This window comes from Parambassis ranga, unplaced genomic scaffold (genome assembly GCF_900634625.1).
Source record: "Parambassis ranga unplaced genomic scaffold, fParRan2.1 scaffold_21_arrow_ctg1, whole genome shotgun sequence".
Taxonomy (NCBI): domain Eukaryota; kingdom Metazoa; phylum Chordata; class Actinopteri; family Ambassidae; genus Parambassis; species Parambassis ranga.
Window position 1 is genome coordinate 5994431 of NW_021144767.1, and position 24717 is coordinate 6019147.

At 43.0% G+C, this 24717-nt stretch overlaps 1 protein-coding gene and 1 long non-coding RNA gene across 2 annotated transcripts; both read right to left on the reverse strand.

The window, feature by feature from the left end:
- Positions 1-1230: 1230 nt before the first annotated feature.
- On the reverse strand, positions 1231-5400 carry LOC114429891 (uncharacterized). Its single transcript, XM_028398500.1, has 2 exons — positions 5149-5400; positions 1231-4092 (listed from the first exon to the last, which is right to left on the reverse strand). Exons 1-2 carry the CDS (start codon positions 5398-5400, stop codon positions 1231-1233), a joined length of 3114 nt encoding a protein of 1037 aa, XP_028254301.1.
- A 13153-nt stretch (positions 5401-18553) lies between these two features.
- On the reverse strand, positions 18554-21333 carry LOC114429839 (uncharacterized). Its single transcript, XR_003669957.1, has 3 exons — positions 21322-21333; positions 20025-20071; positions 18554-18794 (listed from the first exon to the last, which is right to left on the reverse strand). It is a non-coding gene; the product is annotated as an uncharacterized LOC114429839 (long non-coding RNA).
- Positions 21334-24717: the final 3384 nt, after the last annotated feature.

The window sequence follows — 24717 nt, forward strand, 5'->3', positions numbered from 1 at the left end:
GTCTAATAACAGGCTTAATGGCTCTTTTCGGTCTAGGCTCAGCTCTAGCCTCTAGTCCATCTTCCGGAATCTCATCGAAAATGTCAGCTCTACCAGATCCCTTGGGTTCATTATCAGAGCAACCTTCCTCCTCCTCCCAATCTGAGATTTCATCCATAGTCACTTCAGGATCTCTGTCATGCTCTTGTTCATAACCAGGTGTTGTTTCAGGGCCATGACTATGCTCTGGTTCAGAGTCAGGTTCCACATCCATCGCTGGCTGATCAGTTTTTACCACATTATGGGTGGACTTTGCCTGGCTATCTCTGTGAGTAACAAAATACTCCATGTCAGAGGACGAGTCAGAGAACTCCTGAAACCTTTGTGTCTCTGGAACCACTTCCCTTGGTTTCCTTTTTTGACTATCAGCTCTGGTCTTGGGCTTGGCTGGCGTGCTTTCTTCTTGCTGGATCGGTGACATTCGCACAAACTGCCCAATAGGAAGAAGGTGGTCTCTATGAATGGTTTTGGTCCCTGATCTCCCATCCTCCCGTTTTATTTTGAACATCGGCAAGTTTGGCATTTTCCCAATGACAACATAAGGTTCAGGGATCCACTTACTCTCCAGCTTGTGCTTGCCTCTCAAACCAAGGTTCCAGAGCAGAACCCCGGTTCCCCAATCTCCATAGATTGAAAGGTTACCCTACGATCATACAGCCTCTTGTTTCTTTGGTGCCTTTTGTCTGCGGCATCAGATGCTAGCTTATAAGCTTGCTTCAAGTCCTCTTTTAGCTTGTTGACATAGCGGGTGTGACACACATCTTCTGTACCATCAGGGGATGTTCCAAAACATATGTCAACCGGGAGTTTCGGTTCTCGCCCAAACATCAGATGATAGGGGGAATAGCCAGTGGCATCGCATCTCGTGCTGTTGTATGCATGAACCAGATACGATACATGCTGGCTCCAACTACGTTTCTTTTCCCTACCCAGTGTACCAAGCATGGGAATCAAAGTTCTGTTGAACCTCTCTGGTTGTGGATCCCCTTGTGGATGATAGGGTGTGGTACGTGACTTGCGTATCCCCATCAGATTCAGCAGTTCTCGGATCAGCTGGCTCTCGAAATCCCTTCCTTGATCAGAATGAATGGAAGTCCATAATGGACAAAATATTTTTCCATTAGGACCTTTGCCACAACCTGTGCTTTCTGACTTTTGGTGGGGAAAGCCTGAGCATATCTAGTAAAATGATCAGTGACCACTAAGACTTGTGCCTTTAGAGTCTGGCTCCATTGAAAGAAAATCCATGCACACCAAATCCATAGGCCCACAGCTTGTGATCTGGTGTAATGGAGCAGCTCTCTGAGGGAGAGTCTTGTGGGTAACACACTCCCCACAGTTTCTGATATACTGTTCTACATCTACAGACATCTTTGGCCAAAAGAATCGGCTGCGGAGCAGGTCGACAGTTCTTTCCTGTCCAAGGTGCCCCAAGTCATCATGCATCGCCCGCATAACCATTTCTCGGAACTCACTAGGAAGAAGGAGCTGACTGACCTCCTCTCCGGATGGTCTTTTACTAAAACGGTACAGCAATCCATTTCTCACAGAAAGCTTCCCAGCTTCTCTTCTCAATCTTGCCAGCTCGGGATTGTCTGTTGTCTCATCAGCCCAGTGTCCACTCTTTATTGCCTGTATAGCTGGTCCAATACTTTCATCGTCTTCCTGAGCCTTTCTTAGCCTCTCCCTAGGCAAGAGTTCAAGCGACCTTAGCTCCAAGTGGGTCGGGCAGGCATACAGCTCCGGCACACATTGTGAAGACACACCAAGCTGAGCGGCATATATGGGGACTGAATGGGGAGATTCAAGAATGCAGGCTCTCTGACACACAGTCTTGACCCCAGAAGGCGGTATAGTCACCCAACCATCTTCAGCCACATCTGTCATGTTTCTTGACAATAGGTCGGCATCAACATTCTGCCGACCTGGTCGGTACTGGACATCAAACTCATACGTTGACAAAGCAGCCAGCCAGCGATGCCCTACTGCATTGAGCTTGGCTGTAGTCAGCACGTAGGTAAGAGGGTTGTTATCAGTGCAAACAGTGAATCTAGCTCCATATAAGTAGTCGTGGAACTTGTCAACCACGGCCCACTTGAGAGACAGGAACTCTAACTGATGTATGGGATAATTTCTCTCCGCTGTACTCAGTTTTCGGCTTGCAAAAGCGACAGGATGCATGCCTTCAGGGTGTTCTTGATAAAGCACTGCACCAAGTCCTTTCAAACTTGCATCAACATGCAGTATGTAGGGTTGTTGTGGATTATCAAAAGCCAAGACAGGAGCATGTGTCAAACAGTCAATAATCTTATGGAATGCGTCTGTGCAGGACTTATCCCATCTTTGCCCAAAGGGCTCTGACTCTTTCATGTAAACTTTGGTTGCATCTGGGACTAGCTTCTTGCTCTTCTGTGTAGGAGCATATCCCTTAGTGAGGTCTGTCAATGGCCTAACTATAGCAGAATAGTTCTGTATGAAACGTCTGTAATAGCCACAGAAGCCAAGGAATGACTGTAGCGTCTTCAAATTCACCGGCATGGGCCAGGCGGTGACAGCCTCTATTTTGTCTGGGTCAGGAGCAACACCTTCTGCAGACACTATGTGCCCCAGATACTTGACCCTTGGGAGACAGATCTGACACTTGTCGACTGAAAGTTTCAGCCCAACCTCCCCAAGTCGATCCAGTACCTTGAGCAGCCTTTCCTCATGTTCTTCGAGCGTTTTTCCAAACACAATGAGATCATCAAGGTACACTAACACTTGGAGGACATTCATATCTCCCACGGCTTTCTCCATTAACCTTTGAAAGGTTGCTGGCGCTCCAGTAATGCCCTGCGGCATCCGCTCAAACTGGAAAAATCCTAACGGGCAAATAAATGCCGTTTTCTCTTTGTCCTCCACGGACATAGCAATCTGGTAGTAGCCTGAATGCAGATCGAGCACAGAGAACCACTGACTCCCAGTCAGGGCATTCAGAGCGTCCTCAATGCATGGTGTAGTGAACTGATCAGGTATGGTTCGGGTATTCAACAGTCTGTAGTCTATGCACATCCTCACAGCTCCACTTTTCTTTCGAACAACCACTATTGGAGATGCATAGGGACTTCGCGACTCTTTCACTATTCCGGCCTGAAGCAGGTCTTGCAGATGCTTTCGTACATCCTCGATGTCTGCTGGGGCCAACCGACGGGAACGCTGACGGAAAGGCCTGGAATCCGCAAGACGGATTCTATGCTCCACCCCTCTGGCTAACCCTACATCCCACTCATGTGTCGAGAAAACATCAGATTTCTGAGCTAGTTTTTGTCTCAGCCTGTTCTTCCACTGTTCAGAAATAGGAGAGTCGCCAAAGTTTATCATGCTCGCATCAAAATCTGGGGAAACTTTCTCCTTAGGAGGAAGGGTAGCAACAGAATCAATGTGGAAGATGCTCCCCATCACTGTTCCCACAGGTATAGCAATCTCTCTCGGAGAGTCATTCTTAACCAGCACTCGAAAACTGTTGACCTCCAAGGCCTCGCTAGGGACAACCATGGAATGAACGAACACATCAGCAGGCAGGGTGGCTGCAGGTGAGGAATCCATCATCAAGATTTCCTGCTCAATGGGTGTCTTCAGTTCAACGTTGCAGACTACCTGCGTGTCACCCTCGGGTAATAAAAGCAATGGGCCTGGTCCCATCCACCGGACACAACCAGCTTCGTCGTCTTCAGGGACTGCCGCTGTAACACCCTCTGGTGTGACTGGATCTTCTTTCACACTAACCCGAAAGCCTAGTGCTCGCATGACCTCAGCTTTGTCCTTACATTGGTCCACCAATCGTCGGACATGGCTTGCATTGGTACCCACAATGACAGGAGTCTGGTCTCCAGCCCCCGGACTGGGACATATGAGGGCTAGGACAGTTACGTTGCGCCTTGTCTCTACCACCTCAGCTGGGTACTCCAGGTCTACTACCACATAACCACGATATGGGTAGCTGACCTCTGTCTCACTTAATTCCCACAGAGATAAACCAGATACTGGCCGGATTGGAACATCAGCCAAGTATTTCTGGTACCATGGATCAAATATTATCGTCACCTGAGAGCCACTATCAAATTAGGCAGTGCAGGGCTGTCCATTAACTTCTAGCTGCACCAGGCTAGGCGGTCCAACCAACCCATCAGGAATTCCTGCATCCCCAGACACATCTGCCTCACTTTCCTTAACCTCGCAGTTGACTGTACTAACTGTAGCATCACCTGATGACTGATGATTCTTTGTCAACTTCAGAGCTTGGATTAGTTTCTTGATAACCTTAGACTGGTTCTCTGGATTTTGACACTTCACTGCAAAATGCCCAGCCTCTCCACATCTGTAGCAAAAGTATTCTTCCAAACTTTTGTGTGATCTTGGTGGGGATTGCTTAGCTGAGTTGGATGTGGTTACTGCTGCAACATCTGCCTGAGTCTCCATCACTTTACCTTTGACTTTCTGCTGCAGGCGTTTTACCTGTTTCTTCAGCGCAGCTACTTCCCCATCTGCTTTTTGGGGAGGCTTCTCAGACTTAACTGAAATGTCCTGTATTGAGTTAGAAGCAACAGCAGCGACTAATGATTTAAGTTCTTTTACCTCGGACCTTAAATGCTGGATCTCAAGCTGCTTTGCCTCAACGGCTGGCTTTGCATGCACACTCTGCACAACAGTACTAAGCTTTCTTCGCGAAGCTTCATACTCTTCCTCTGTACATATTTCCTTTAACAATTGGAGAAATGTTGGGGGCTTATCTTTTCTCTCTCTGAGGCGGAGATTGACCAACATCAAGTCTGAAACTATAGCGCCACGCAACAACTGCTCTAACCTTACTTTGTCAGCACAGGTAGAGGGAAGACCACCTCTCTGTATCACTTGGTTTAACAACTGTTCTAGCCGTCTTAAGAAGTCAGAGAGCTTTTCTGCTGGTTGTTGCTGCAACAAACGAAAGGCAAAATACAACTCTTCTCCTGATTCTGCTGTCCCAAAAACATGTTCCAGCGCCTCTAAGCAGTCTCCTGGATTTATTTCAGGGTCACCTGCACGTGCCGCTTGAACAATATCAAGAGCTGGGCCCCTAAGACTTTCCATTACTCTCCGCCTCTTCTCTCTGAGAGAGCAGTCACTCTCTTCAACCATAAGCCGTGCCTGGCCAATCCAGTGTTCGAACTGCTCCTCTCCAGCGGGAGTAGGTAGCAATCCAGAAAATGTTCGTAGGCGGTGGTAAGCTCCATGGTCACTGGAGGCTTTAGTCTTGTCGAGTAAGTCACTTACAGCTCTCAGTATAGCTTCAGTGGATCTAACTTCAGCCTCCTTTTCAGGAACCAACAGGCGAAAGTCCTCCATGGGTCCACTTGTTGTCTGCTTCAAGCCAGATAACCCTGGGTCCTGTGCCACGGTTGGTGAGGCATCATTCACAGTAACAACAAACCATGGCCCCCCACCCTCAATAGGGAACACTTCGAAAGGAACTTTATCTCTTTATCTCTTTCTTTGCACTCACACAAAACAAGGTACTGGTTGTGTCGCAGACTTAAATTGCGTCCTCTTACTCGCACACGTCCCAGACTCTTCACAGTTTGCGTTGTTTCTTCAATGGCATCAGTATTGACATCTTCTTGCATGAGCACTAAAACCGCATGAGCCTCAACCAAGGATGCACCTCGACACCATCCTTTTAACTCTAATGCCAACTCAGCTCTAGTAGCCATGTTAACGGTAGACTATCTCTCTTTACCAAATCAAAAATGCTAAAAGTCACTGGGCTAACCAAATAAAATAAATCATACACAACACATCAATATCCCAGCGGTGCCTCCAATTTATGTAGCGCCTCTCTAGCTTAACAGATTAACATGAGAGGTGGCTAACCTGAGTTCTTTAATTAACTTCTTTAAATGTACCTTATGTGTATTTTTTATTTTATTTTAACTCTCTCTCTCTACGGAGCAATACAAACCAGCAACAGAAAATAGGAATTATTACCCTTTCACTTAGTAGTTTACAAGGTAATTAACGCTTTACTTTCCCTTCAACATAAATAAAAGTGTTACCTGACTATAAGAAACACCAAAAATGCACAATAACAACACTGGGGTTACTGGAAAAATAAAAAATGTTATTATTGTTGTTAAATTCCCTCAATATATAATTTCAAACCATAAACACTCTTAATCAAACAGCAAACGAAAAAATGTCAGCAGATAACAAAACACTCCAGTAGACTAATTAAGGGCCCAAATAAAACAACCTTATTCTTTATAAGCCGGCAATGGTCAATAGTCATAAAAACCAAAATAAAATCGTCGCTCTGTGCGTTGTAGCCGAAAACAAATGGCTCCTTCGCCCGCAGGCAAAATAAATAAAGTCAAGGTACCTGTACGCTGAGCTCACACACGTGTGCAGTCCAAACTCTGTCCCAACAGCAGAAGAGGAAACAGAAGACCCACACCAGCCACACCTTCTCCTCACTCGGTACAGCTTTGCAGAATGTTTGGTCCTGTTCTTCACGTCTAGGCTCCGCACCGACTCCGCCACTTGCGCTCGCGGACCGCCAGCCTCCCAGCAAGTCCCAGCACGAGAGTTAGCTACTGATTTAGCAGCTAACTAATTAGCCTTGATCTCCGTCGAATATTCCACCCGAACGGGAAAAACTCTAACACTGTCCAGTCTTCAGAAAGAGTCCGTGTTGAACACTTTCACCCGAATGGTGCTAGAGTCTATCAAAATCCATTAAACAGTCCAACTATCTCCATTGCTCCTCACACGCTCTTTACTCGCCAGTCTCCATCTTGTTCCTTCTTCTTCTCTCTAACTTCAACTTCAACCCCTCCCACTCTCCTTTGACCTCACACGTGATTCACTCACGTACAATGTTTATATATATAAAAAATAAAACACAATCCCCTGTGTCACACATTTTACAGGCCACTTCCAACATAAATAATATACATGCCAGCATAACAATAAATGCAATAAACAGTAAAATAAAACTATCAAAAAGAAAACACAACATCCTTATTGGCTAATGAATTTATCCCTTTAGTTTAATCTACTGTATATCAACTCATGGACAAATTATATCCCAATCGGGTTACACAAGTTATTTTACAAGTTGGGAGGCTCAGGCATTATTTTATATCTGTCATGTCAAAGTTTATCCAAAATATTGAGTTGGAGTTATTAGTGTTTGTATTGCAGCAGTTTTAAATAGTGTTTTCCACTTAGGTCCATTAACTCTTATTATAATACTACATTTTAATATCAGAGCCATAACAACATGGAATCATGCATTTCTTAATGTAAGGGTTTCATTTGTGAGGACATGTCAAAGTTCATGATCATAAATTCAGCTTCACATTCTTCATTTCACTGCTTCTAAGACAAAAACATGTTCTGACCTGAAATCACAGTCAGTGATTCAAATGAAAGTGAAACATCATCAACATTTAAAGCACAAAGTTGAAGCTGCTGTCACTTCCACACACTCTGCTTCTACACACAGCACAGACTCACTGAGGAACCAGGAGACCAGAACCCAAACCCAGCATGTAGAGGCTGAGTGAATGTGGTGCTGAAGGTGTGGAGGTGGATCAGTGTGTCAGAGGAGACTCTGTAGAAGGACAGAGTGCCAGCAGGACAGTCCACATACACTGCTGCTCTGTGAGAGACAGAGGAGGAGGAGATGGATGTTCCTCTGTTATTGTGCCAGACAGAGTAACCAAGACCAGAGCAGCTCAGACTCCAGGACTGATTGTTTCCTCCAAACCTGCAGTCATCACTGTGTCCTTTCCTTCTGATTCTTCTGTAACTCACTGATATTTTAACCTCTCCTCTCCACTCGACCTCCCAGTAACAGTGACCAGTCAGAACATTTCTACACAGCAGCTGAGGACACCAGTCAAATCTGTCTGGATGATCAGGATATGGCTGCTCCTCCCACACATGTGTCACCTTCCTGTTGTTGTCAGACAGTTTGAGCTTTGTGTTCACTGAGTTTGTGTCGACTTCAAGTTGACAGAAATCTGATGGAGAGAAAAAGACACAGCTGCAGTTTATCATCTGACACATCTGATGGCTTCATTCTGTCTTTACTGACTGATGTGTTGTTCATTCATACAAAGTTTATCATCAGACTTTTTGTCACTAATGTTTGAATGAACAAACACACAACTATCAGCTTTGTGTTCAAACACAAACTGGATATTTGCAGCAATGTGAGTAAAGACAGACGACACATTTAGAACATGAGAAGAACAGCAGCATCAACTGTATCATTGGATAAAGAGCATCATCCAAAAGCTCCTTCATCAGAGTCTGGAGGAGGATCTGGACTGAAAGACCAGACTCAGACCTCCTGATCTATCCTGATATTGTTCCACTGTTACTATTGTAAATACTTATTCCGCTTCTGTATTATTCTCCTTCTTCTGGACACATTTTCAGCGGAACTAGTCCCACAGCTTTAATGTGAGCGACCTGAAACTTTTACAGGACGTCCGGCTGTACCGGGACACCTGTGCTGTGACTTTTCTTTCCGTTCCGATGTACGGTTTTCACGTAAATCGCAAAAAACCAATGGGCGAACGACATAGACGGTGAATGGGGAGAGAGAGAAAAAAAAGGCAAAAGTCACAAAACCAGGGAGGAAGCCGAAAACTGAGGAAGCCGTTTCCATGGTAACCTCCACAGGTGCTCTGACTGACTTCTCTGATGACATCATCAAAGATGGCCGCTCCCATTAACAATTACCAATGTAACCTCACTGTATTGATCCATGCAGAGGCAGACACACACACACACAACCATACAGGGTAGAGAAGATTGAAGCAAGGCGTCTGGACTTGTAGAGTTTTCTAGAAGACGTTTTGCTGCTCATCCAAGCAGCTTCATCAGTTCTAACTGTTTGGTGGGGAAACATGGTTTATATGTGGTTACAGACCTCAGTGGGTGGGTCTGGGTAAAACTTAAAAAACTTAAAAACAATAGCACTAAATGTTTCCATACTTACCTGTGATGTTCTGGCTGACTGGGCCAGGTGTGTCTAACGACTGGCTAACAACTATGAAACTGCCGGAGGGGGACTGGTTGACAGCCCTTTGTTCTTACTGTGAGTATGTGCAAACTTCCTGGGAATGGATGGAATCACTGCATTGTATGTGGTAGAAAGATGATGTCTGAGGCCACCACCTCTGTTAAGGGAAGGTTTTTCCAGCTTCACATAGATGCTTCCTTGACTCCTCTTTCATACCACCTTTCCTCCCTGTCTAAAATGTGAACATTGTTGTCCTCAAAGGAGTGTCCTTTGTCTTTGAGGTGGAGGTGAACAGCTGAGTCTTGTCCTGAGGAGGTGGCTCTCCTGTGCTGAGCCATTCTTCTGTGGAGTGGTTGTTTAGTTTCTCCAATGTACAGATCAGAGCATTCCTCACTGCACTGGACTGCATATATCACATTGCTGTGTTTCTCCCTGGGAATCTTATCCTTCGGGTGAACCAGTCTCTGTCTCAGTGTTGTCATCGGTTTGAAATGGACCGGGATGTCATGGTTGTTGAAGATCCTGCGGAGTTTGTCTGATACTCCTGACACATATGGAATGGAGATGTTCTTTCTCCGCCTGGTGTTGACCTTCTTCTTGTTGTTGGGGGGTCTTGTTTTTGTGGCTTTGATGAGTGCCCACTTCGGGTAGCCACATGTTTGCAGGGCCTTCCTGATGTGGTGTTGCTCCTTCTTCTTCCCCTCTGAGCTGGTTGGTACAGTTTGTGCTCTGTGCTGCAGGGTCCTGATGACTCCCAGTTTGTGTTCCAGTGGGTGGTGTGAATCAAACAATACTCAATAAATAAACAATATTATACTCCTTTCTCTCCTGTTCAAACACTGTCAGAGTTCAAACCCTCATAGAAAATAAGTCCAGTGTTACAGAATGAAACCAAAGCAAAAAGCAAAATAAAAGGAAATATAATAAATGAAGATTAAAAAAATGGTTTGTGAAATGGAAGTTGTGGCGGCTGCACTAAAATGAATGATAAGTTAATGTGGTCTGTTCAGAGCTGTCAGTAAAAGCTTGTTTAACTGGTTTCGGCTGTCCCGCCTAACAAATGAAGAGATTGCTTCCAAAACGCTATAAATCCAGAAAAAAGTGTTTTCTTTCCCAAAAAGGGTTTATATGAAACTTCTAGTTTATGTTTCAAACTGTAATATATCATCATGAGTTTGTCATAACATCAAAAAATCTAATCTATATTTTGATTTTAAACATTTATTAAACAATCAAATCTTTTTTCCACCCAAAAAGCTATAAATCCATTTCATCACAAAACTCATTTTATGTGTTTATATATGTATATCTAATAATATTATTTCGCCGGCTGTCATAGTATGTGAACAGGAAGTGGACGGTATTTTCCCTCCAGCTGAGTTTCGGGATTCTGTATGGAAGGCTTCTGCTTTTTTCCCATGGAAGAAAAGAGGACTGCCTCATGGATACTGTCAAAGTTATTCATGTCACATAGCTAAAACATTTAAAAGACGGCTGGACATACTTTCTATCTACTGACAGGGCTCCGCCATGACAGTTGGAAAGCTGCCCCGTGATTGGTTGAATGGAAATGCTGCATTGTGCTGAAAATCAGGGCGTTTGTAGCAGATTGGGAAAAAAGGGAAGAAGCGGTGCAGGGAAACATGGCGGATAACGTGTTTTGTTACTAATTGATTAAAAGCTTTAAACAGAGACCCCGTGTGAAACTTATTTTGGTGGTAACTCTTAAACAGTGGCGTTTCTCGCCCTAACCCTAACCCTAATAATGCTGCTCACAGCTCAGTGTCTCAGTGTCTTCACTCTTCAGTCCATCAGTCCAGTCTGACCCTTTGGATGAGATTCTTTGTGTCTGAGTCCTGCCTGCTTTTGGACTGTGGAGCTGTTTCTTCCTGTGTTTGGACCTTTTCTACCCTTTGTGGTCTCTTATTGGATTTTGTCTTTTGTCTGCTTTGGTTGTCTCTGTTATGTCCCAGGCTGAGGGGAAACCCACACACAGCATGTCTGCACCTCCCCACTCGTCCCCACTCTCAGATCGGCAGCTACACAGGCTGGTTTCAGTGTTAGGCTGCAGTTCATGAACTCAGAGCTGAGCAGTGCCCAAACAAACACAGAGACACTACAACACACTAAAGCTCCCTAACAAGAGAAAAAAGGAAAACCAATGACAAAGCTGGAACCTAAAACTCCTGCTGGGGAGTAATAAACTCCAGTAAACACCAAAGAAATCCAACCGCCGAGGCTGCGCTACAACAGCTCTGATGGACTGATAGAACACTGACTCATGCACAATAACATGAGGAAAGACTGAGTCAAACTTACACTTCCTCAGCCCAGGTTTTAACCACTGCTCTCCACCATGCTCCACCCTGCAGGAAGAAACACAGTCAGAATGATTTTCTAACCAACATGAGTCCAAACTGCTGATCAACATGAAGCAGAGTTCCTCAGTTTGTCAGAGACACACAAACAGACTGAAACTCATCTGTGTCGACTCCAGAAGAGTCTCTCCTGATCTGCTCTGTGTTTATTCATGTCCTCCATTCTGTGAAATATTGCTCTCTGTCAGTGCTTTACTGTAAAATCCTCTTCATGCAGCAACAGTGTAGGTTTGATCTCAGCATTGTGCATTTATCCAAAGCAGCAAACAAGCCACACTGTCTCTGACTGTTTGTTCCTTTCACTCTATATGCAAACACAAGCCTGGTTCACATGTGTCATGGATGGAAGAGTTTCTGACACACTTCAAATAAATACATTCACTCATGTCTGTGTGTAGTTTTTACAGTGATAATATTGTAGTGTCTCCCTGCTCTCTGTCTCTGACTGAAGGAACTCCTCCTTATACCATTGTGTTGTTGTCTCCTCTGAAACTTCACATATGGATTGTTTCAGGAACATTTGTTTGTGGAAATAATTCAGTGGTTCTTACAGCTGAGGACATTAATAAGTAGGGCATCATTTAGTATTTGATCTGCACTAAGTGTGACTGAAAATCAGTCTGTATGTATTTTGACATGAAGAACGTGTAGAAAGAAAAGTGAAGTTAACATGATGGACACTTAATGATGGAGGAAGATGAACATCAGGGATCAGTGATTATTTCTTCTCTGCAGTTTCAGTCCATCCATCAACAGCTGTGGATATATGAGCTAAACTGACAGACTGAGGAGGACTCATGCTCTGTGGTCTCTGTGTACCTGAGAGTCTTCAGACTACAATCTGGACTGTTGAGTAAAGCAGACAGCAGCTTCACTCCTGAGTCTCCTGGATGATTGTAGCTCAGGTCCAGCTCTCTCAGATAGGAGGGGTTGGAGGTCAGAGCCGAGGCCAGAGAAGCACAGCCCTCCTGTGTGATCAGACAACCTGACAGACTGGAGGTACAAAACATGTCATGAACTCAAGAAGAAAGAAGGAAAATCCAACAGATCTTCAACATGAACATGAAGCAGAATTTAACTGATGATCAAAAAGCTGGATCCTGACCTGAGAGTCTCCAATCTACAATCTGGACCCCCTAATCCATGAGACAGCTGCTTCACTCCTGAATCCAGCAGGTCATTATTATCCAGATCCAGCTCTCTCAGACTAGAGGACTGGGAGCTGAGGACTGAGGACAGAGCTTCACAGCTTCTCTCTGAGAGGTTACAGCTGCTCAGTCTGAAAGAAATGAAATGTGTACATTTAACAATACTGAATAATTGTAAGAAGTAGAGCAGTGCAATGAAAAAAAACAATTCTACAACATGAAAGGACACTATTGTCTAAGCTTAGTAATGTCAGTGGTTATAATTTGTGAATTATGTTTGTACATTTTTTATTATTAATCATCTGTCATTTCTATGGCAGAGAACAGGAATCAGCCAATCAGAAAAAAATGTATTGTTGCCAGGTGAGGTCTGAGATTCAGCTGCAAGCACACCGTGCAGCAGACGTTATGGCATATAGGGCAGGCCAGGAGTGAGAGACAGGGAGCGGGTTTCCTTCTATATTGATCCTCCCTCTGTGTTTCAGTCACTTCATGTGAACTGATTGTGTGCTGATCAACACAAGCAGACACATCAGCACAGATTCATGTGAACCAAGTTACCTGTTGTGCAGCTTTTTTTGGAGGCTTTGGGTAATCTGTTTCTAATCTGTTTAATCTGATCTGTTCTGTGAAGTCTCTAAAACCTGACAGTGCAGCTGATGGCCTCATTGGGAATACAGTGAAACAGAAATGTGGTTTTTGTGGTTAAAGTCATGGTGGCACAGAGGTAGACAGTAACAGATGTAAACATTTTGTTCTAATAACCTGTTAGTGTAGTGCCACCATGAGGCTGACAGAACTGTTTCATTTTCAGTTGGTTTTATATTTGTCATCATGGCTTAAAATAAATAAGGAGTTATTGAATCTCTCAATAATAGTTGTTGAGTTAACCCTTTACTTCTGTCAGTATAATAGCTGTTGAAATCCACCAGAATGCAGGAAATGGCTTCTACTTCATCCAAAATGTTCTGGGGGAGGTAACTCTGATACTTTTCCACATTAAAACCATACAGCCTGTCCTTATTAGCTTTAGATATGATTCCAGCCTCAGACCTTTATGGTGTATTTCCAGGCTATTCTTTAAGGTCAGTGACTTCATATTGTTCATCTTCAGCAGTTTCTGTTTCATAACTTCCTAATGTTCAAAGGTTTTCTACTTTTCACAATAAAACAGCTTCATCTATTCAAAGTGTTTCAGCAACTTAAATTCAGACTGCAGATTCTCCAGCAATTCAGAGCAATCCTTCACATCATTCAGAGCAATGCTTCAGCTGCAGCAACCAAACTCACATTTTCTGCAGGAAATGCTTTCTAGTTAACTTTGTGTTCATAGTGTGTCAATTCATATTTTCGTCTTGTTTAATGAGTTGCAGTTTAATGTTATAGATGTACTTGCACAATCCATCATCATTTAATCTCTTGAGTGAAGCCTACATCTAGAAGGTTTCATTCCTAAATGTGTTTTGTTTGTAACCCAGTTTAAAATCCCCACATGTTTTAATGAGTGTTGATCATTTCAGTTCAAGTTTAAATGTGTAAGCATTTAAAATGTGATTTCAAAGGGTAAAAAAGTGTTACATGTTTGTTGTGTTATGTTAAAGAATGTTGCTGAAAGATGTCCCCACCAGCATAGATGGGGTTAATAACAAGTGACAGGACCGTGAGCACAGTGTGACACAGACTAGGAGAGGTGTGTCGGAGAAACATGTGTAACACAGAGATTTTCTGTGTTCATTTCTAAGTTAGCAGTGCACAAAACGGTGTGTAACTTGTGTCTTAAGGTTGTTGACAGGACAATCTGTGAGAAGAAGTCTAGCAGCATACTGAGAGGCGGGAAGACTTTCGCCTGCTGCGGTATACGTCAGTCTGTAATCATTTAAGTTGCTGCTTTATAGAGTGTATTAAGGTGTGGGGGCCACAACTTTTGTTTAAGTGACCTTGAGGTTGGTAAACTGAGTTTCTGAATTCATTAGAGGGTTAAGAAAAAAGGTTATATTGTGTTTTTGCCTCCAAACAGCTGGAGTGTTTTTCTTTAAAAAAGTGACATTTGATGTTTAAGGCTCCAAAACAATATTCTAATTTTATTTTCATGTTCTTAGTTCACCAGCATTAACCTTTTCTTAAATAACTGAGAATTATTTTTCTAAAACCTTGTGTTGTGTTACTTATTACTCACCTGAGAAAGGGCAGTGATTCAATTGCAGAGACATATGCAGACGTAGTTAAGATCTTCATTAAAAATATAATTTAAAGATGGCCATTTGATTGATGGGTCAAACACTGCACTTGTGTGTATTAAAGGGACATCCAAGATAATAATTAAAACTGAGTTAATCAGGGTTAAGAAACATTGGATAAATACTTTAAAAGAACCTAAAAGCCTGCCCTCATCTGTAATGTGGTGAGAGTTGCTCCTCTGGCACTTCCTGTGTTTTTCATTTCTTGCTCGTTTCCTTGTTTTTGTTCTTTCCAGGCGCGATGGTCCAGCTGGGTGGAGTCGTGGCTTCTTCTCACCTGGGTTCCGTTTCCCGTCATTCCGCCGGCTACTTAAGCGCCGCCTCCCTTCTCCTCGGCGCCAGTTCTTCACTGCTATTTTCGTACTAAGCAACCAGCCACCTTTCTGTCCGTTCTAAGTGACCAGTGACTTACCTTGTTTTTTGCCTAGGCCTCCAGCCACGCCACCCGGTTGTTTCTCGCCCTGGACCTGAGTTGTGCTTCGCCCTCGTGGTTGTTTTTCGTTCCTCCTTCAAGTTACCTCGTAGTTCGCCCTTGTGGTTGTTTTTGGTTATATTTTGGACTCAGCTCAGTTTTCGCCTCAGTGGTAGTTTTTTGTTTTCTCTATTAAAGTGAGTAAATGTACCTGCTTCTGGATCTCCGTCTGTGATCGCACATAACATCATCAATATGACTACAGAGGGGAGCGCTACATGTTGTTGAAGTGTTTTCTATATTCACATATGTTTGTCAGAAATATTTTACACCAGAAAGTTCCAACAATTTTATTTTGGAACTCATTTGTACTAGTTATATCTACAACTCATGCTGATATACAACAATGAAATGTGAAGACTGGATCAACACCCAGATTTACCCTGACCCGAGGATCTGCAGTCTTGGGACTTCAGAGCTCACCCCACCACACACTTTACATCACAACACATAAAACTATTGAGACTGACCTCAGAGTCTGCAGTCCACAACTCTCCAGAAAACCACGTAGCTGCTCCACATCCTGCAGGTGGTTCCCACTGAGGTCCAGATATCTCAGCTGGGAGGGGTTAGCCTTCAGAGCTGATCCCAGAGAGCTGATCTCTGACAAACCACAGCCACACAACCTAATAAAACAATACAAGACATTGATAGAGCCATTGATACCACTGATCATCTAATAATATGGGATAACATTAAAACATACAGATGACTGTTACTGGGAGGGAAGAAAATAATAATTATTCACTGAATTACTGAGCAACATTTGAACATATGAGTAGATCTGATTTGTCATCAGAGCAACAGTGACTGAAGATACACATGTCTGTGGTCCTTTTCTGTCTGTCAGTCCTGACAGATGATTTAAACACTGGACCTCAGCCTAATAATAACATTAACTGACCTAAGAACCTGCAGTATGCAGTGAGGACTGTCCAGTCCAGCACATAGCTGCTTCAGTCCTGAATCCTGCAGCCTGTTCCGGTTCATGTCGAGCTCTGTCAGATGGGAGGGGTCGGACTTCAGAGCTGAGGCCACAACTTCACAGTGAGTCTCTGAGAGTTTACAGTCAGGAAGTCTGTGATGACAGAAATATCAGAACATTATGAAAGGGACACTTTAAGTAGTAGCAGTGATCTCATTTGATCTGACTGTTTGACATGTAACAATAGTTCTGATCATTCTCATCGTCTCATTTTGACAGTGTATTTCACTTTATTCCTCTGTTGTAGGTTCTTCCAGCTGATATTGCTGAAAGATAAATTCTTGTCTTTCATTCAGAGACTTTTAAGAGTTATTCTGTTGTGTGACATCCTGATTGAACTGTTTGTGTAATGGTATGTGTCTGCATGTTTGCATACCATGATGTTGTGCTGCAGTCTTTGTATCTATGTAGTTTGTGCAGCTCTTTGGCCACATGCAGCTGTTTTAACTACAAATAAAGACACATTTATTGTCCATTCATTTGACGGCTTCAAACAGAAACATACAAAACAATGTTTTCACAGTAGAAGAACATCTGAGACAAAAACACAGCTGATGTGATGTGTCAATGAACACAAGGAGCTCTGTTAGAGAGAAACACACAGTGTGAATGTGTCTAAGAACTAAACCAGTAATCTACACTGATTGGTCACATCTGGACTCACCTGAACTTTCTGCAGTTCCTCACAGCTGGAAGCAGTCTCAATCGTCCTTCTGTTGTTGTGTTGTACTTCATCAGGTCTAGCTCATCGAGAACCTCCTCTGACATCTGCAGCATGTAAGCCAGAGCTGAACAGTGGATCTCAGAGAGTTTCTTCTCTGATCTGGTCTCTGACTGCAGGAACTCTCTGATCTCCTGATGCACTGAGAGGTCGTTCATCTCCATCAGACAGTGGAAGATGTTGATGCTTCTGTCAGGAGACACATTATAAGTGTTTCTCCGTTTCAGGTTGTTGATGGCTCTCTGGATGGCCTCTGAACTGATCTCTGTCTGACCCAGCAGGTCTCCTAAGAGTCTCTGATTTGACTGCAGGGAGAGACCATGAAGGAAGCGAACCATCAGGTCCAGGTGGCCAGTTTCACTGTTCAGAGATTTCTCCATGACTCTGTACAGGATGTCATCCAGAGATGACCAACTTTTCTCTCCCAGGAAGTTCACCAGCTCTTCATCGTCCCCATCAATGAAACAGCGTATGAGGTGGAAAGCAGCCAGAAACTCCTGAACGCTCAGGTGAACAAAGCAGAATGTTGTGAATTCCTGTTTCCTTCTTCGCTCTTCTTTGAAGATCTCTGTGAACACTCCTGAGTACACTGAGGCGTCACTGAAATCGATGCCACACTCTTTCAGATCCTTCTCATAGAAGATCATGTTGCCCTTTTCCAGCTGCTGAAGAGCCAGTTTTGCTAGTGAAAAAATGCACTGCCTGGACAGTTGTTCAGGGTCACATTTCTTTTTGGACTGATTTACCTGAAACATCAGAAACTCTGCATACATCTCAGTCAGGGACTTGGGCAGGTCTCTGGTTTCCAACATGTCCTCCAGAACTGTGGCAGTGATCCAGCAGAAGACTGGGATGTGGCACATGATGTGGAGGCTTCGTGATGTCTTGATGTGGGAGATGATCCTGCTGGCCTGCTCCTCCTCTCTGAACCTCTTCCTGAAGTACTCCTCCTTCTGTGGGTCAGTGAACCCTCTGACCTCTGTCACCACATCCACACAGTCAGTAGGGATCTGTTTGGCTGCTGCAGGTCGTGTGGTTATCCATATGCGAGCAGAGCGCAGCAGTTTTCCATTGATGAGGTTTTTCACCAAGATATCGGTGGTGGTGGACTTAGTTACATCAACAGAGTGACTATCATCAACATGAAGGTCCAGATGAAGGCGGCTCTCATCCAGTCCATCAAACACAAAGAGAAGCTTGAATTCGCTGTCGTCGTAGTTGCCGTTTCCTGATGATTCTAAAGCAGTAAAGATGTAGTTAAGAGCCTCCTCTTTGATGCCCTTAGCCTCTGGGATACATTTATGAATGAGGTTTGCCAAACTGAACTGTTTTCCCATCAGTGGATTCAGCTGGCGGAAGTAGAAGGGGAAAATGAGATGCACATCTTGATTGGCTGTTCCTTCAGCCCAGTCCAGCATAAACTTTTGCACCAGGAAGGTCTTTCCAATTCCTGCGATTCCGTTGGTCAGCACTGTTTTTACAGGTATGTATTCTCCAGAAGGATGTTGGAACATGTCTCTGGGTTTGACAGATGTCTCAGTGTCTCTGGGCCTCCAGGCTTTCTGGATCTGTTGGACCTCATGCTGTGTGTTGATGTGTATGTCAGGGCCGGCTGTGATGTACAGCTCTGTGTAGATATCAACCAGACGCTTTTTATCGTTTGCCCAGCCTTCTCGTGTATACAGAATCTTGCCCTTGAAGTTTGATTGAAGAATTCTTTGGTAATATGTGATGTGGCGTGACTCCGGTACTGGAACCATCCCATCTGTCAAAGACAGTGAGTAGTGTTAGTGTGTGTTTACACATATAGGCAGACCTTGTCTGTCTTAACTAACTTTCCCAGGTAGTTCAGTGTGTTCCTACAAAGCAAAACAGATCCATTATCATCCAAAAAAACGAATTCATCTTGGCAATGCTATGGCTAAGAGAGTAAATCAAGGCAACTGAACACATGGATGGTCTTTGTTGTTTTCTGTAAACATTTCACTGCTCCCCCTAACCACCTTCACTCATGGTACAAACAACTAATAAATAAACTTAACTTGAGCTTCTATGTTAAAATAACGAAACACATTAAAACATATGAGTTTAAATGGACAATCAAGTGTCAGTATTAGTGTGAGTGTAATGTGGTAGTTTTGTTTTTGCAACACTGACACTAGTGTAGAGTTTTAACACTATTGTCAGCCAGTGTTACTTTCTAACACCTGTCAGAGTTGAAATAACTCTCAACAGGTGTTAAAATGTACACTTTCAAGTTTTAATTTAACACTTTATAGTGTGGACACATAAAGAAAGCAGTCGAAAATCTGAATATTGCATGGTAAGTCTGACAGACAAAGCAAGTGATTAGAGCACCTTAAACACTGCAGTGTTTGGTACACAGGCTGGATTCAGTGTTAGGCTGTAGGTCATGAACTCAGAGGGGAGCAGTGCCCAAATCAACAAACAAAAAGACACTAAAACACACTAAGGTTCCCTAACAAAAGAAAAAAATGACAAAGCTGGAACCTAAAACTCCTGACCCAAAAACAGAACAAAGAAAAAGGGCGTCTCCCTCCTACAAGCTGCAGCTACACATGACAATATATACAGAGCTACTTACAAATGACAATGACTGATCCAAAAGCAAGATGGACTCCAGCTACACAAACACATCAACACAACAGGTACTCAGACACAGACTAAAGACACACAAATCATCTGGCTCATGTGAGAGTGGAAGTGAGGAGGACATGAGACTAAAAAGACACCTGGGACATGCTAGCAGGTCACAGTCCATATTCACTCCAATGACATCGCATCCAGACGTTTGATGGACAAAAGCCTTTTTCTTGTTGCATATGTGGGTCAGAACAATAAGGATCCAGTAAGTGTGCAATGACACTGTGACTGAATACAAGAGACAAATGTCCATTAAAGACAGGACTTCTGATGGACTGATAGAACACTGACTCATGCACAATAACATGAGGAAAGACTGAGTCAAACTTACCCTTCCTCACATCAGGTTTTAACGTCTGCTCTCCACCATGGTCCACCCTGCAGGAAGAAACACATTCTGACTGTGTTATATCAAAGGCTGTCATGTGTGTAGCTACGTTGGTTGGCAGCATCAAAACACATGTGAGACAGTGAGTTCGAGACACAAGAGATGGCAGCCAAAAAGAACGTCTATATAAGGAGCTATTCTGTAATGAAGCCTGTCAGTCATGTAAAGTTCACTAATGAAATTAGTTCATCATAATAATAATTAATGCATGGCATCTAACAGGCTAATCGCTGTATAATAGTCCTAACAGTCCTCTTAAGGTCTCCAGAGTAGCAGCATGTCTAACGTGGTTTGAAACTATGCCAGAGGTAACTGCAGCCTTGTGCTGGATATGATTATTAGTATTGGTTGTTATTATCTGGAGGACAGTATGTCTAAGTGTTTTTTCCTTTGGTGTTGGTTGCAGAGTCCTCAATCTATTTGTGTTGTTGCTGATGTATGAGACCTGTTTCATTTGCAATATGGCTGAAATAAACTGGAATTAGTCATTGATAAGCCACACTGTCTCTGACTGTTTAACTCTATATGCAAACACAACCCTGGCTCACATGTGTCATGGGTAGAAGAGTTTTCTGGCACAATGCATATAAATACACATACAGAAACTGTATGAAGTGTATAAGGAAAACTGACGTTAAAACAATGGACATTTATGATGGAGAAAGATGAAGATCAAGGTAATATGGTAATAATAATTGATAATAATAATGATAATATGGAGTAAGGAGGCGTTCAGTTCATGTGTTGTGCTTAAAAATATTGCTCATATTACGATGTTAAAATACATTTTCCTCTCTGTTTTTTTGACAGTGAGTGGTTTAAAAAAAAGAAAATGGGAGATGAGTAGTTCTAGTATGGAAAGTAATGGTCCAGCCAAATTGTCTCATGTTAATGTTGATATTTATAATCAGTTAAGCTGATAATGAGAATATTTATAATGATCATTGAGAGGCCATGTTTTACATGGTACATGGTTGTGTATACATGTGTTTATATGTCCTTATCTATATGTAAAGACATATTCTGTTATGAGAATATTATTGTAACCCTATTTTGGCCTATACAGGCCGGGTGTCTTTTCTTTATGTGGATCCCTGGGTTCAAGATCTTTCAGAGCCGAAAACTCTGTTTATATGTAAACGAAGGGAAAAGTAAAGGTAACACGAGTAAAATATAGAATATATATTGTTCCCTCATGATGACACTGGTGTTCAGGCCTGGGTGTCCTCACAGAGCTTACGTCTTATTGAGGTCATCGATGAGCAGCTGCTCGTGCGTCTGGAGGATGTGGTAGAATTTTTCTTTGGCCTCTGTTCCAGCTTGCAGGGACGTGTAGAGCTCCCTGACCTTGTCCTGGCTGGTGGGCTGAGCTCTGATCCGATCATATGCTTCCTGCTGGATGACCGAGCCCAAGAGCTGGTCCAGGATGGGGTCGATGTTGCTGATTCTCTGGATCAGGTCGGCTCTGTGTTCATCCACAAAGTGCGTGTCTGAGAGGAGAGCAGAGAAAGATGATGACCTCTGTGGTGCGTTCAGGAACCCCTGCCCTCTGTCCTGTGAGGACTGATGGGCTTCAGGGTGTATAGAACGCTGAGTGCCTGACATTTCCCAGTTTGGGATCAGTCAAAGAATAAAGATCATCAGTCTATCAGCTGGTTTATGGTGTGTTCAAGAGGAACTGGTGCTGACCTTTGGACTCTGCCCTCTTTGTGAGGTCAGAGAGGTCAAAGGTCAGGTCAGTAAAAACCCAAATACTCGCACTGAGGTGTGTGTGGTGTACAGAGAGAAGACTGTACTCACGGTCAGCGGGCTTTGCCATCAGTCCAGCTGTGTCTTCAGCTGAAACAGAGAAGGAGACACCGTCAGTGACAGTGGCTGGACCTTCAAAGTTTGAACTAGCTGCAAGTGAAGTAGCTGCTGAACAAGTGTAGAACCTGCAGAGTTATAGAGTTGTCTGAAGAGGTTTCACTGCTCCTCCAAGCAGCTTCATGTAGTTCTAACATGCCTCTCGTTTCAGGTGTCTTCTCTTCCTTGTGTCTCCTCTGCTGATCACCTGCTGGCCCTAATGTGTCTCACCTGTGTCCTGTTTTTTCCTGCTCCTCGTGTGTTTTTCTTGCCGACATCTTTCAAATATAGTATCACAATAAATCTACAGAAATACATTTGAAAGTAAATATTTATATATTTATTCTCATAATAAAGGCACAATTCAAGTCCATATTTTAGGAACTAATTAACATGTACTAATGTAATGTTTACTCATTAATTTAAACTCCTGAATAAAGATTACAGGCACTTTCTGAGTGCAAAACGTGACAAGCTCTTTAAGGAAATATCAATCCACATTTATTTCAGTGTAGAAATGTGAGCTGTTTAGTTGGTGTTAGGTGTGTCAGTGTAATAAATGTCAGATTATGTTGAAACGACTTAACACAGTCTTGTTAGCTTCACATAATTTAGTTATTTCGATTGAACACAACTAAGTTCTGTGGAACTTGTTGACGTAACTATATTAAGTAAATTGGACAACTTCATCAAAGGGGAACTGTGCATGTCACACAGCCAAGTGCTGCCACCCGGTGTCAGGTGTAGGTATCAGGTTGGTGATCGTTCAGTTTACTCAACAATGTTGTGTTGCATTGACTTAGTTGGTTTGTGTTGCTTCAACAAGTTTACATTTTAAGTTTAGGTTTTAAAACCAAACACACAAATGTTAATGAAACTGCACATAATTACATTTATTTGATCCAACAACTCACTGAGATCACTTTCACTACCTGGGACTGTCAAACAGCAGGCCCAGGTATGAGGGTACAACACTGCACTTTTCACACTTTTATATGCCTGGGTCCAGTAGACCCAAACATCCTGTATATAATAGAAATGTGTGTGTGTGGGTCAATGAAAATGTGTTCAGATATATGTTCATCACAGTCAATGAGCCAGGGCCAGTGAGTCTCAGTTTAAAACAATAATTGGTTGGATCATTTTTCTGTTGATGAAAAATACAAAGGGTCCCACAGACAGTCAGAGTCAGTTTGACCTTTGACCTCATGCTCCTCATGTGCTCTAACATGCACTGTGAGCTGTAAGTCTTATACAGACAGGTGTGTGTCTTTCCTCATCAAGTCCAATCAGCATCATCAAACACAGCTGGACTCAGATGAAGGTTAGAACCATCTGAATCATATTTCACTTTTTGTTTTTTCATCTGCAGAAATGTTTCCTGTCAACATGGGGTGCTGTGCGTACAAAAAATAACTGAAATGATTTCAAATGGCTGCAGCTGTTTATGTGAGCAGATGCTGTGACTTAATGACTGGAATGTTTAATCATTTATTTCATTTCATCCCAAACGGACCGGATCAGGACTGACCTCACGTTTTTAAAGACTAAAAGACTAAAATGAAATGACTAAAAAGACACCTGGGACCTGCTAGCACACACCTTCATACAAACACAACACTCCCCCCAACACTTACACCACTGAATACCACTGTCACTCTGGATTCTACCAGCAGATGGAGACAAAGTAAACATGGGTCAGAGTACAGAGAGTGTAGAAATAACGTCATGATAAACAGTGAAGAAGCATTTTACATTAAAGATTTCATATGATGTCTGAAACATTGGATTGTAACTTATCTATAAAACTATGTTTTTGTAGGATTCATAAAAAGTGCTTTTGGACTGTTTATAAGCAGGACCTCCATCTTTCTCCAAGCTTTAAAAACAGCTGAGAGTTTTCACAGATCCATGAAAACATGCAGCTCTCTGCTGCAGCTCATCACTTCTGGAAACACTTCATTTTAAGAGACGGCCTCATAATGCTGTTAGAAGTGTTCTTATGATTCCTGAACACCATCTGTGCATCATAACTCAATCTCTACAGCTGCATTGGATCTCTGCTTGTTAATCAGTGATGGATGATAACATGTTACTGCACAGGTTTCCACCATTTTATGGCTGCATTAAAGACTTTGAACCTGGCTGCTGCTCAGTAAAAGCTCCATCTACAGTTTAACATGAATGAGTGACACAGTGAGAATGTAAAAAGTCAAAAGTATCTGACTGAACACATGATGGAGACACAGTGTTAACAGATGCTGCATTGTTCTACAAAGAGCAGTTTGATGACAGACTTTCTGTTTCATGCTGACTGTGAACATTTTCAAACATCTGGAACATGTTTAATGACTGTATGAAGCAGCCAGCAGTCCTCCACAACAGGACAGTGAACGCCTCTCACTAGCTGAATCACACTGTCTGTTAGAATGACACAAAGCTCTCTAACAATCAGATGATCGGCACGAGACGAACAGATACAGTAAATGTTCCAAGTGAAGCACAACAATCAAACACACACAATCAAACACACACCAAACACAATCAAAAGTCACAGTAACACAACAACATTGATCAATAAACTGCTGTTTGTTACCTCCTGATGGAGAAAAGAATCTGGATGAAGCCGAGGAGTGAAGGTGACGTCCATCAGCAGGAAAACAGCAGAGAAAGAACAAACATGGAACTCACAGCAGCAGCTTTTCAACGCTCTGTTGATGCACAGAAAGGCTCAGCTCTCTGGATTCACCGTCACACTCAAGGCTTCTTTAAGGAAATATGATGACGGTGT